The following is a 14,816-nucleotide window of genomic DNA, read 5'->3' as shown; positions in this document are numbered from 1 at the left end:
GAAAGGTGGAAGACTGGGATCACATTTTACTCATCCATCTTGTATTCCTCACAGGCTTGTTCTCTTAATACATAATTTGGTGAATGATTATAGAACTGAAACTGCTGCTACCCCATACTAACACTTCTCAGTGTACTACAAGAGGTCCTGGACAAACTATGCTCTGTGGGCCAAATCTGGCTTGCTGCTTTTGTAAATAATTTACTTTTGTAAATAAACTGAAAAACAGCCATGCCCATTTATTTATGTATTCTACAGCTGCTTTTGTGCTACAACAGCAGAGTCGAGTAGTTGGGACTGTAGGGACAGCAAAGCTGAAAATATTTATAATTTGGCCCTTTACAGAAAGTTTGCCAACACTTATACTAGAAGATTATTATGTACCAACTTTAATTTAAAGTGAATAACTCAGTCACTAATATAATGTTTTATATACTATAAGTCTGATGATGGGAGTTATTAAAATAGGAGATGAGAAATCCAAAGGAACCACTTGGCTCTAGGATACTCAAAGTCTGGTCTGTGAAAGATCTCCTGTACACTGAATCACTTCAGTATGGAAGAGGCTTAACAAAACCAACAATATCTCATAAAATCTACCAGGTGGAGAGAGAACTTTCCCTGGCTCACTCCACTCCAGCCAAACTGACCAACCTTGCCTCAATTATGCCAGGGTTTAGTTTGTCCTCACTTAAGGGCTGGCTGTTTTCTTTCCTGGGGGTGCTCTTCCCCCAGATCTCTACATGGTGGACTCCTTCATGTAATTCAGTTTTGTTTAAATGTCACCTCTCCCACCTGAAATCTATCCTCACTTTCGCCCGCTCTACCTACCTACTTTGTTTTATTTGTCTCATAGTCCTTACTATTGTTTAGTTCTATTATTTGTTTGCTTATTTACTGCCTATTTCTCATCCAAAAGAAGGTGAATGTCACGAGCACAATGACTCGTGTATTCACTGCATTCACTGTATCCCTCATGCCTGGCACATTGTAAATGATCACTAATTACTTGTCGAATGAAGAAATAGCTTAAGAGGTCACTAATTTATTGTGCTTACTGAAATACTTTTTCTTCTTCATAAAATATTCCTCCTTTCATATTTAGAGGAAGGAAGGGAGGAAACATTTTCTTGACGACTTCTGGTCGCACATAGTGGCATCCTCCTGCTAGAATATTTCAGAATATCCATCAGTGAGGTGAGATGAGCTTTAAATTCATCAGGTAGGCCAAGCATTAAATCAAGACCTATCACTTGTTCCTGCATTTCCCCTCCTCCCTTCCATGTGTCCTGAAACTCAGTGTTGGCCAAGAGTGTCACTAAGTGTTGGCTTAGTGTCACTGAGCAGGCTTGATTTGTCGCTTAATTCACTCCAGTCCTGTAGAGGAAACTGTGGAGCAAGGGGCTGGCCTTTGAGTGGTTGCTTGGTGCCTTCCTCTGGAGCAAAAGTACTTTAGCCTCACAGGTTAAATGTGAAAGGAAAGGAAATTCCTTTCACTCTAAAGGAGATGACACTTGGCCAAAAGGAAGAGCACTTTTGGATTTCCACAGTCCAACAAATACAGGTCTTTATTTCTGTGTATTTCTGGCTGTTACTACTGTTTTTGAATGGGGTGTGTTCTTATTCTTTCTAGATCAATGAAAGTAACAATGTAGCCACAAAATGAGGACTCAGTTGTTTTTGGAATCTATACTCCCTTTTAGTCTCCTCCCATTTAAGAAAAGAGACTCAAGATCCTTTCTTGATGTAGTGATTGGGACCCTTTACACAAGACAGTTAAAAAACTACCTCCATGATCATGAAGGAGGGAGATTCTATACTTCTATGTGTAGCATGCTGCAACGGTTAACGCATTTTAAATCCTGGACATTGTTCCTCATATATAATCTAAATGGCCCTTGCAGAATTTTGGGGGGGCCCCCTCTTAAAAGTTATTCCTTCATATTCTTGAAAATGGTTCTCAATTCCAAGTCCTTTTAATCTTTCCTAATAGATGCCATCTAACTGCTCCTTATTCAGATTGGTGTTATTCCCCATGTCCCCCACTTCTAGCTTCTCATTTTCCTAAAATGCAATGTCCCAGAATATAAATATTTTTCAAATTCATTACTTCAAAACATAGAACAATATACCTTCAGAGAAAGATATCATGATGTAAAATCTTTCACATCTAAGTTATCTTTGAAGTACAATCTCAGAATCTTATTAACCTTCTCCCCTTTTTTGTTAGAGTCCCTAGGCTCCTCCTTTCCTTTTAATCCTTTACCTGTGTATGCTAATCATTTACCTGCTTAGCCTTTTAATTAAAGAACAACTTCCACCCTATTATATATGGAAAGGGACTCAAACCTCTGTTCCAGTCCTACAACTTCTAATAGTGAATATCAAAGAAAACTACAATAAACTGGGCCCAAATAACTACTCTACTTAAATAATATAGTAATATACCACAGTTGGTATTTAACAATGTGCTTTATATAGGAAATACCTTTAAAATAATCAACAGAAATTGTGATTAGCAGTAAGAACAAAATATTTTTATGTTTCAATTTATTTCCTTCGTGTACTTTTAAATATGAATAAAAACCTCTAAAGGTGACACTAAAAGGATGGTTTACCACAAAAAGTCTGTATGCTGGAGAATATGATTTGACAAAAACGACATAACTTGCAAATGTATAAATCACAAACAAGAGAGGAAACTTCTCATGAAAACTCCACTGATTCAAATCTCTATTCTGAAAAGAAAGGCAGCCTTCTATAACCAGTTCTTTACCATATGGTAAATGGCATGATGACAAAAGCAAAAAAAGCCAAGTGTCAAACTGCATCTTATTGATAAGACCTTTATTTAGCTGACTGCTGCACATATGCTACACATCAAAAGGAGAGATTGGAAGTCAGGTTAGGACAGGTACCCTCCATTTGTTATTACTGAGCTATCAAACAACATCTGGTTAACAGGAATTATTATATACAGAATTAAGAGGAGTTTCAAAGTTTGACAACTGAAACAAGATATTTTTAATTAAAAGTGGCCTTTTTATAAATCTTTTTATCCAAGGATTTAGGGCTGTACAAACTCTTGATTAAGGCTCAGAAGAAAGTTACCTATGATTTTGTGAGTGGTTTGTTTCACATTAACAGAGAAAGCTATATAAAGAGTTAAAGTTATGGTTTACTGAAGAAGTGGAGCTAAACAACTGATGGGTCTCTAGGTTATCCATCTCCTGTAGTGCATTAAAAGTCAGTAATGAACTTGGATATTTAAATGGTCTTCCCATTGTGGTCGGTATTGCTTTGATCACTGCATTCATTCCCATTGGGGAATATACAGTGCGACTCTTGTAACACTGGAAATCACGGCATGGTCTGATTTATCCTTTCCTGAATAATCTGGGTAATATGGGTGAAGATCACATCAGGCATTTGCCTTAAATGATATAGCACAGACATCCCTTAACCTGTCCGTCAACACTAAGAAGCAGTAACTCTTAGAGTTTCCTAAGGGTTTATTACTGATTTCCAAACTTGCACAATCAAACTGGTAGGCTGCTGTAAAATGACACTGAACAACACTCCTCATATTCAATATAATCTTAAGTGAAGAAAATGCTGTGAGAATGTCTATGTGAATAAATGTCACCAGAAAGCATGCTCCTCTATGGTTTGGGGTTGGAGGAAAGGATAGGAAGTGAAAAGCCACACTTTTCTTTTTCTGTACCTATCAGATTTGAGAAATTACTGGGTTCCCACAGAGTTCTGTTGCAGTAGGGAAACCTGTTCTGCTGATTACCACACATAAAGGTGATGAATATGCAGACCGCTAAAAGATAATGCTGGGCTTAAAAGAAATTTTTTTAACACTCACTCTCTCATCCTTCAGAAGTTAGGGCTGGCAAGGAGGAGTATTTCTGTTAAAAAGAAGTATTTTCAATGTTTACACTATGCTTGTTACTTTACCAGTGAAAACAGAACAGATATTACAAGACCTGACACTTCAGGGGCTTAGAATCAAACAAAACCAAAAGTCTTCCAGGATAGATGAGGCATCTTTATTACTATTGGCCTGAGTAACTGAAAAATCTGAACGATGAGGTTTAACTGCACAGTCTTCTTTGATGAGGCTATACCACTTAATTTCCTCAAGTGTGATTTAGTCTCAACAACCCAGCTAGTTTCCTTTTGACAGCTGAAGTATCAGAGGCTTTGGACAGGGTAAGGGATTTATCCAGGATCACACTGGTTAAGAACAGTGCTAAAAATGGACACCTTTATCACTAGGGTATCTTGCTTATCTATGAAGTCTGATATTCCTTCATGCACTGCAGTAACAATTGTCACTTTACCCATACTTTGTATTCTTCAAAAAAATGAGTTGGGATTTTCCCTCCTTCTCTACATGAATAAGTACTAAATGATAACCTCTGTCTGTGAAAATATACACTCAAAATTGAAACAAAGGAGAGCTGTGACAAGTAACCCAAAGGGTCAAAATGTCATCTATTTTCAGAAATTTGAGGGCTCACACAAACCCAAGGCATTTTTCTAAAACGTCTCTTTCAGATATAAAAAAAATTTTTAGTGTAAACTTTCAAAAGGGATTTTCATCTGTATATTCAGGGCTCTTATTTAATATAACTCTTTTCCCACCTTGCGCGTTTCTTACTGGGGAGAAGGCAGAAGAAGATTCAACTCTGTCAGTGATTCTCTAAAAATATTTGTCTAATCTGTGGCCCCTGGCCTCCTCCCTGAAGTAACACGATAGCCCCGGGGGCACAGGGAAAGAACCAAAAAAGTCAACCTGTGGAAGAGCTTTTCCTTTTCCATAAAATAACATGGACTGGGCCACGTGCAGAGATAACTCCTTCATGGCATTTTCCTAAGCTGCTCTTGATGTTGTTTTTCAGTAAAGAGTAAACAGTTTGACAAGGAAACAAATGCCAGGAGGTCAGAGATCAGTTTAAAATTCAGATACTTTAAAATGGGTGCTGGGTGGCTTTCTAAATTAGAGCAAATTGTTTCCTTTGAAGAAGACCAGTTCTTTTTCCCAGTTACTCCTTTTGTGGCAGGATCTCAACCACTGAGTCAAACATAAGAAGCTACACTGATTTCCAAGTTCGTAAAAAGAAATTTTTCTTTATGAAACTAACTTGTTGATCTTCAACCTTTCTGTGAAGTTACAGCAAGTGTTAACTCCAAGGTGAGACACCAGTGACTTTCTTAAGGTCACGTAGTCAGTAAGAGATGAGCAAATAACCCCAGAAGTACTCCCACGGGTCTATGCTTCTAACCACTATACCACACAAGCTCACATGTCTGATTCATTTTAAGAACTGAGTAGACCTTATGATTTCAAAGGCCCACTTTTATATGCTCTTCAAATAATTTTTGAAATCTGTCATTACAAAATAAAAGATGCTAATGAAAACGGACAATTCTATTGTTTCTAATTAATTCATCCTTTCTGTGACAGCCAAGAAGCATCTTCCAACATCATCAACTAATGAAGACTTTAGAAGAAGGCTAAGACATGCCTCTCAGCAAGCAAATCCTGGCAGACATAGTTAAATTAACTGATTTAGCATATCTTTATCTAGCACACTAATAATTGCACTAGAATTAAGGATAGTGGTTGTCAATTCTGTCTGCACAAATTACAGTTGGGGAACTTAAAAATACATATGTCCAGCCTCCACCCTAGAACAGTCAATCAAAATCTTTGGATCAGGTATTTGTAATTTTTATTTTATTTATTTATTTTTGGCCACACGGCGAGGCTTGCAGGTTGTTAGTTCCCCAACCAGGGACTGAACCCACGCCCTCAGCAGTGAAAGAGTGGGGTCCTGACCACTGGACTGCCAGGGAATTCCCAAGTATTAGTAATTTTTAAAAGCTCCCTATGTGATTCTAATGGACAACCAGTGTTTAGAACCACTGTTAAATTTTTGAATTGAGATAATCTGTGCAGTTCTGATCATTTGTTATACTTGTTAACTATACTGCTGGACAAAATTGAATAGCAAAGGAAATGAGATCTCTATATAAATACCTATGTAACAAAGCAGAAGGTAATACAGTCCAAAAGAAAGGTCTCACCTATAGAAATTTGTACAAGGAAGATGTTATTTGTACCTCGGGGGGAGGTTAAGAAAGACTTCTAAGGAGGTAGTGACATTTGAAGTGGGTCTTGAATGCTAGGACCGAGGAACATGAAAAGTAAAGGCATTTTAAGCAGAGTCCACAAACATACAAGCTAACAGAGATGCCTGTAGGGGAAAAGAGTCAGTAGATACAATGTAAGGACACAAAAGAGAAATTAGTTGGGTAGGCAGGTTGGGGCCACTTTAGGAAGGCCTTGAATTTCAAGCAAAATTACATGATAGGAGATGGGGTATTAGAAGGTTTCTGAACAAAGGCCTGCCCTGATCAGAACTGAGCTTTAGTGAGATTACTCTGGTAGCTGGAGGAAGGATGGACTAGTTGAGGAAAAAGACACATGGCAAGAGACGTGTTTAAGAAGGCTATAATTGCAGCAGTCTAGGCAAGTAATGAAAGCCTGATGAGGGTTGGTAGCAGTGGGAAAGGAGAAGAAGGAAGGCTTTAGCAATTGATTAAATATGGGAGATAAAGGCAAAGGAAGCACCAAAGCCAAGTCAAACTTCAATTCTGGGTAATTAGGAAGATGGAAATGCCACCAAAGGAAAAGAAAGGGAAGATCAGCTCAGTCTCAGATTTCTGAGTGTGAATTGCTTGAGGGATATCAAATGGAGATGCTCCCCCACCCCCATAAAACTTTGGTTTGCAACCTAGGAGAGATGTCAGAGCTGAAGACACAACTTTGCAGGGAGGGACAAAAGAAACATTTCATTAGGACAACCAATTTTCTTCCTAAGATAACTCCATTACCCTTTACCAATCATATCTGTCTTGATTTCTTAAACTAATCTTTCACCAGCACTCTTCTGAATCTCTTGCATCCTTGTCTTAGCTTTCCTATTTGTCAAAACTACAACTAAGTAGTGCTACAACCTGCTTTCTTCACACCTACAACAGGATGGCTGAAAACTACTGGAGGACAGGAAAGTGGCAGGAAGAAGGGAACTTCGAAGACTGATATTAACTACAAATCCATGATCTCTGGCTTCAGCTGGGTAACTTGTCAATTTTCTCTGGCACTTGGTTAGGTCCTTTTCCGATACTCTCAATGACTGTTACCTCTTTTTTTCACGCCCTACTCAACCATCATCTCTTCACTCTTAGAATACATCATATCTTACCTGAAGTTGTCAGGCGTAATTTAAAAATCTCTCTTCTAGGGACTTCCCTGGTGATGCAGTGGGTCAGAATCCGCCTGCCAATGCAGGGGACACGGATTTGAGCCCTGGTCTGGGAAGATCCCACATGCCACGGAGCAACTAAGCCTGTGCACCACAACTACTGAAGCCCGCGTGCCTAGAGCCCATGCTCCGCAACAAGAGGAGCCACCACAATGAGAAGCCCGCTCACCACAACGAAGAGTAGTCCCCGCTCGCTGCAACTAGAGAAAGCCTGCGCGTAGCAACGAAGACCCAACACAGGCATACATACATACATAAATAAATATCTCCCTTCTACTTACAAACTTACCTATAGCCACATTACTCTTCATTTATTTTCTTCCTGCCCCAGAAGATGTATCTCTCTCCTGTTCAAGCTACTGCTGCCTGTAACCATGATCCCACTTCTTTGCACCTCCTCTGGGACCCTGTTCCACCATGCATGTCTACCCCCCCAACCCTGCCCTCAGCTTCAGATTCTTTTTTTTTTTTTTAACTGGCTCCTTCTCCATACCTTACAAACATGCTTAAGTCTCTTTTCTCCCAAACAAATTGTCGCAGTTCAATTTCTTTCCTACTCTTATCATCAGTTTTCTCAAAAGAGAAACCTCCATTTGCTGACTCCACTTCCTCATGTTAACCTGGGATACTGGGGTTCATATAGTCCTTCAAATTACATAAAAAGGTTTCGTTTTTTTTTCTTCCAAATGTGTTATTTTTTTTCTTTGGGGAAAGAATACATAACTTTATTCCTACTTTCAACGTATAACCATATCTCTCAATCTGTAATGTGAGCTGTAGAGGATTAGTGGCATTTAGTTTTACACAGTTTGAGGAATTCTGGAGCATGTGGAAGTTGTATAAGTGTTAGTGTTTTGGATGAGCAACATACTTCTCTGCACTGAAACCACAGGAATACTAGTTATAACCTGGCAGTTGCATTATTCTTAAAAAACATTTTTGCAGTGTGGCTGATTTGTCACTCATTGAAATTAGAAACCTCCATGTGACAAACAACATCATAATGTGGGGCCTGAAAAACTCATTGGAAAGAAAATCAGTAAATAAATAAAACTGTGAAATTGTACAGACAATTCAGTTACTGGAATGTGATTTCACCTCCACAGAAATTACAGGTGTTCAAGCAGTTTGTAGCAGTTTCCTGAGTACTTTTGCTCCAATGGAATTTTCAGTATTAAGCTCTATGTATTTTGATATGTTGTGTCTTTTAAGGCAGAGTATACCTAAGCTGTACTAAAATGACAAAGAGCCAACTCTCAGACTGCTCACTGAAAGCGGACATGGGACGACACAAACAGCAATAGTGAGAACTAGATAACAGCAAGCCTCGTTTTACCCTTTGGCCTTTATAATCTGCTCTAAAACTTTGTAAAAATATTTAAACCAGGAGTAAATCGGAAGTATTTTAGTTTTGCCTTCAGGAACTATATGACTTTACTGTTAACTAGAACTATCAGAATGAGAAAAGTCAGAGGCAGGAAAAATATTAAAAAGGTGTTTGGAAGTGTTTAAAGACAACAGAGAAAAAACACACTAGGTGATTTGGTTCTTGAATTTAACAAGCACTCAATATGCCTAGGAATAATAATTTTTTTCCTTATAATTTTCATGCAAGTTTGCAAGACTAGTTAATAAAATACATTCAGTAAGACTAGTTAAAGGAAGAGTTTGCCTCTAGAGTGAAATTTTCCATTAAGACCCATTAATATTTGATAAATGCTTCCAATTCAATGAACAAATACCAACATGTAAAACATTTAAAGAATTCTCCAGAATTGTGTCTGTGATGCATCAGATAAATAAAAGATTTAGTGCCATATCTACATACTCGGTGATTAACTGCTCTATAACCAATTCTTCTATTTATCAGTCCACAGAATATGAAAGAGTAAGTCCATGGAAATCAGAGAAAAGCAGTATTTGAAATATAGTTTTAAAATCAAAGACACATTTAAAAAAATTAAAATGCTTACTAATTTTATAAATTAAAAGATAATTTCCCAGTTACATCTAGTTTTGTTTTTCATTAATTTTATTAAAGATTTTATAAATATCTATTTGCAAAAAAGCAATGCTAGATTTGGTTAAAAGCAGCAATTCTTTTTAGGCTAGTGACATCCTTATCAGACAATATCCACCCTGGAAAATATGAATCATTACCAAGACAAAGGTTACTGTCCTTTTTACTCATGATAGTAAGCAACTATTTGTTTTTTCCTGTGCAATTTCACCAGTGTTACCAATTCTATTTTGAAGTTCGTAACACCAACAATAATTTATCCAAGTTTTTCCTGTCCATTCATTCATTTGATTTATTCTACAAATATTCACTTAGTGCTTACTAAATGCCAGATTGAGTGCCAGATTTAGGGAGACAAAAGTAATCTAGACAATGTCCTTGGCTGCATGGAGATTATGTTTTGGTAAGAAAACAGTTTCAAATTTGTCTAACTTACTGTAGACATCTTTCCTGGTTTAGTATTGTTTACACACTGTCCAAACACAATTTTTGGATGAATGGAAAGTCTCTTATTCTCATGTAGAAACTGTGTGTGTGTGTGTGTGTGTGTATGTATGTGTGTGTATATGTGTGTATTTTTTTGTGAAGTACATGTATATGTCCCTAAGACTGATTTGTGGATTATAAAAGATGAGAAGGCAGGTAAAAATCATAAATCTGAAAAAAAAAAAGTTAGACACCAGCATTAAACACAGTAGCTATACAGGTCAAACTTAGAAATGCTGCCCTAAATTAATTCTAAAGCAGATCACTAACCTGTGGTGGACGGGGATAAACTAGAACAAGTAATGAAATGATAACACTAATACGAGTCTTTGGAAGGAGAAACATACAAGATTTGGTCCATTCACTTTTGAAATTAAGTACAGGAGGCAAAATGTTACCAAACAACTCTGACATTCAAGGCAAGGAGAGAGAAACATGTGGGGGAAGGTGGGTAAGGGAGGTGGGTGACAGGGATCAGGGAAGAAAAAATAATCGGCAAATATGCCTTTGGTGACATTCCCAGTTTCTTCATGGAACACATCCCATCAGTTACACTGTCTTTTCAGTACTCCCAAGCCTGCCTGTCTGACATCTCCTTCCCCTTTGCTGCCAACATGCTCAAGCCTCCACTATCCTGAGAATCTTCTGAAGATTTACCATGTCCTATTGGATTATAAGCCCTCTCTTCTTTCCTCTTATGCCAACCATATGAAGAGTGGTCAACATTTGCTATGTCTAGTATCTTCACAACTGTCTACTAGAGCAGCCTTTGCAATCTGGTCTCCACTATCATTCTACGGAAACTGCTTCCTTGAAGGTCACCCACAACTGTGGTTGCCCAAACCATAGCCTTTGTTCAGTCCTTGTCTTTGTTCAGCAGAGGATAACTGCCTGGTTCTCAGGAAGGTAGTTACCACCTCTTTCTTGAACCGCAAACCTGCTTTGGATTCCTTGACAGTGTTCTGATTGTACACACACCTTTCTAAGGTACACTGGGCAGTGGCAAGTGCACACATTTTGAAATCAAAATCCCAGCTATGACCTTGGACAAAGTGCTTGTCTTCCCATGGTCTGTTTCTTTCTCTGGGAAGTGGGACACTACCACTGACCTCACTGAATTGTGAGGATCAAATGAAATAATGTAGGCAAAGAGTCTAGCATGTTTGAGTTGGTGTTCCAAAAAACAAATGTTTGTTCCTCCCCTCTTTCTGCCTTTTTTTTGTATTCCTCAGGCAACCTTGGCATAGATGCAGCTCCTCCACAGATTCTCTCTTTCCTCTGCACTTAATACCCTCTACCTCTGCCTCTCACTCATCTCAATAATGACTCTAAAATCTGAGTCTATGATTTTTCTTACCATTCTTTCTTTCTTTATTTTTTTTTTCTGTACATGGGCCTCTCACTGCTGTGGCCTCTCCCGCTGCGGAGCACAGGCTCCGGACGCGCAGGCTTAGCGGCCACGGCCCACGGGCCCGGCTGCTCCGCGGCATGTGGGATCTTCCCGGACCGGGGCACGAACCCATATCCCCTGCATCGGCAGGCGGACTCTCAACCACTGCGCCACCAGGGAAGCCCTTTCTTACCATTCTTTAGCTTCAATTCCACATTTTCAACTGCTACTGGGGAACCGCCCAACTGGATAATCTGCCTTAACCTTAAATCTCCCTGAACAGGAACAGTCTCAGTGCTTGGAGAACAGGTATTAAACCAAATGCAGTATATCCTTCAATTAGTTCCTCATACTCTCTTCCCTAAAAGAACCACTATTTTTCCCAGTTATGTCTTAATTTTGTGAAATCATGTTTGGCTCCTCTTACCCCCACTGCTAAACTTTGTAGATTCTGGTGCTGTAATGTCTCTCATCGTCTGTCTCTCCCATTTCATTTTCATTGTAATCATTTTAGTTCACTGCCTCAGTGCTCGCTGGTTAACTAGGCTGTTACTAGTGGAGGCCTTGAGAAAATCAATTTCATAAATGCTGTGGGCAAAAGCCAGAATGCAAGGGATTAATGAAAAGCACGGGAATCACTGACAGCAGACTTGCTCTTCAAGAAGTTTGTCAAATGAAAGGATGATAGTCTGGGGGGATCAGTGAAGTTACGGACAAAGGATAGGTTTGTTTTTTTTTCTCTGTTTTGTTTTTTTAGACTTTAAAGATGAATAAGCACTTGAAGGCAGGAGGGAAGGAGTCAACAAAAAGCTAGAAATGATAGCTTCCTAAATAATCATTCATTCATTGCCAGGTATTTATTGTAAATCTATGATGTTCTAGGCACGATGTTGAAGTGCTGGATATATAATGGTGAGTAAAATCAGACACAGAACCTGCCCCTAAAATCTTCAAGTTGAGTGAGACAGACATTAATCAAGTAATCATACAATTAAATATAAAACTGAAAAGAGGGCAAGTGCTAGGAAAGATAAGTACATGGTGTTATGATAGCATATTATAAAGATACTTGATCTAGTCAGGGAAGTCCACGAAACATTTCTTGAGGAAGAAACACTTCCTCAAGTTCTGAAAGATGAAAGAGGAATTAACCAAAGGAAGAGGGGAGGGAAGAACATTTTGGATATAGGGAACAACCTGTGTCCTATGCTGAGGGAGAGTATGATGAGAAGGGCTGGAAAGAAGGTCAGAGTGGTAGGAATGGGAGAACAAGGTAGGGTAATGTGAGACGAGGCTGGAGAAGGGGCTGGACGACGCAGGGCCATGCAGGCCACAATAAGAGCAACTGGAAGCCTTCGAAGGACTGGCACAAGGTGGAAGACAGGATCAGATGTGACTCCAGCAAGACTGATCTTCCTAAAACACTGACTTCATGATGGTACTCTCTGCTCAAAACTTAAATGACTTTCACTGTCCACTAAAATAACTTTCCTTGCCATTAAAAGGTTCTATCTCTACAATACACCCAACTTCCCAACCACTCTTTCCAGTTATCTTATACTCTTCACTACATCTCTTCTTTTTGCTTTTTTCATTACACAGGTACTTCCTAGAATACTTGCATCCTTTCATTTCTATTTCTTGAAACGGTTTCTATCTTTTGGGCCTATCACAAATCCCACTTCTGTGAAACCTTTTTTGATCTCCCTAGTAGAGCTCTTTTGCTTCTCTGAACACCCAAACAGTTTGTGTTTCTTTCTTGCCATTTAATAATACATTCAACTTTTTACTGTAGTCACCTGTGCACATATCTATCTCCCCCTTTCCTCAACCCCTGGTAGTCTTCCAGGGCAGGATCTTTGTTTAATTTCTGTATCCCCCACAAGGCCTAAGATACAGTCTTACCCATAGCAGCTGCTCAATAAACATTTGTTGGTTATTTTAAAGTCAGATTTCTAATATTTGAAAACTTTTCCATTATTGTATAGTCAGTCTCTACACTGATTTACAGTTATGATGCTACAGCAAAGTGTGAGTCTCATCCTTTCCTGGTATAATGTGGGCTCTACTTACGCTGGTTTTAGTGGCATGATATTAAAAACATTAAAAAAAGTGCAAATAAACTCTTTAGAAGGAAAATCAGGGCTACAGGCAAGGTAGCTTATCATTCCTATAGCTAACAATCTATTATCTCCAAGATGAAACTCAGATTACTTCAACATACCTAGTTCAAAGAAGTTATATCAATGAATGGTTGGGATCTTTTCATCAATAAAAGAAAAAAAAAGTTATTCTAGAACTACTTTAAAAATTTTCCTTGGGGCTTCCCTGGTGGTGCAGTGGTTAAGAATCTGCCTGCCAATGCAGGGGACACAGGTTCGAGCCCTGGTCCGGGAAGATCCCACATGCTTCAGAGCAACTAAGCCCGTGTGCCACAACTGCTGAGCCTGCGCTCTAGAGCCCGTGTGCTACAACTACTGAAGCCTGCATGCCTAGAGCCCGTGCTCTGCAACGAGAAGCCCCCGCAATGAGAAGCCTGCGCTCTGCAACGAAGAGTAGCCCCCACTCACCGCAACTAGAGAAAGCCCATGTGCAGCAACGAGGACCCAATGTAGCCAAAAATAAATAAAATAAATTAAAAAAAAATTTCCTTAAATGTGATCTGAACAAAGAATCAGAAATTCTGACATAAAATATCAGGTTTCTAGATGTCCCTATTTGTTGATAAGACTTATTCCCAGAATAAAATGTAAAGAATAATATGGAAAAAAAAAAAAGAAAAAGAAGAAAAAAAAGAATAATATGGAAGCGGGGGAGAAAAGGTCCATGGTTATAGTGAGGATTCTGTAAGAAAATGAGTTCTAAAACATAGTTTTACATTAAGAAAATCAACTTACACATTTTACTTTGCTCTTCACCACCTTTAATATTTATATTGCTGAGGTATTAAATCACTTCACTGTTTCCTTAAATATCAAGGGCAGGTCCCTCATCTTTGATGTGGAGAGCAATATAATGTCAGGTAGGTCTGTAGTAGAAAGAGAGTTAAGGAATCTTCGGGGGTGTTCATCCCATTTACTTAAATGAGTACTGTGTAATCTTTCCACAGAAAGAATGGCTAGCAATATTATCAACGTATTTCTTTGCCAAGCTTAAGGACTAAGATACCAAACAAACTAGTAACACTTGGGCCGTGTCACCATGGCTATCAGCACAATTACATTGTTTCCTATGCTAAATATACTCATCTCCACTGTCTCCTTCAGTAGCCTTTGACATACTGCATTAAAACTGTTTCTTACTTATAACATCTCATAGTTGAATTCACACTGCCAAGTTGATTTAACCAGGACTTAGTCCCCTCTTATTCCCAACGAGACAAAAAATGCACAATGAGGTTAAGAAACTTGTGCAAGGCACACTGCTAGTGCAAGGGAAAATCCAGAATGAGACTCAACTTAGGGTTTTAAGACACCCTTGCATAGTTAAAGGTGGTCTTTGGGTTAAGGGAATTACACTTACTAAAAATATCATAACAATGCTTAATAATAATTTACATAAATTTAATTTTATCCTAGGC

The 14,816-nt window shown here is 38.7% G+C and overlaps 1 protein-coding gene across 2 annotated transcripts in view; it reads right to left on the bottom strand.

Annotated features, from left to right (window-relative positions):
- The window catches only part of RPAP2 (RNA polymerase II associated protein 2), an 84,349-nt gene that overhangs the window by 12,647 nt on the left and 56,886 nt on the right, over nucleotides 1-14,816 (bottom strand). Inside the window, exon 12 of one of the 2 annotated variants that reach the window (XM_079904364.1) lies at nucleotides 13,332-14,264. The exons of the other annotated variant lie outside the window; for it this stretch is intronic. Coding sequence (XP_079760490.1) covers nucleotides 14,255-14,264 — 10 coding nt within the window. The 3' untranslated portion in view covers nucleotides 13,332-14,254. Of the gene's footprint in view, nucleotides 1-13,331; nucleotides 14,265-14,816 lie in introns of those variants that run through there. 2 annotated transcript variants of the gene reach the window in all.

This window comes from Stenella coeruleoalba (genome assembly GCF_951394435.1).
Source record: "Stenella coeruleoalba genome assembly, chromosome: 1".
In the NCBI taxonomy this organism is placed as follows: domain Eukaryota; kingdom Metazoa; phylum Chordata; class Mammalia; order Artiodactyla; family Delphinidae; genus Stenella; species Stenella coeruleoalba.
This window is presented reverse-complemented; position numbering and strand designations above follow the sequence as displayed.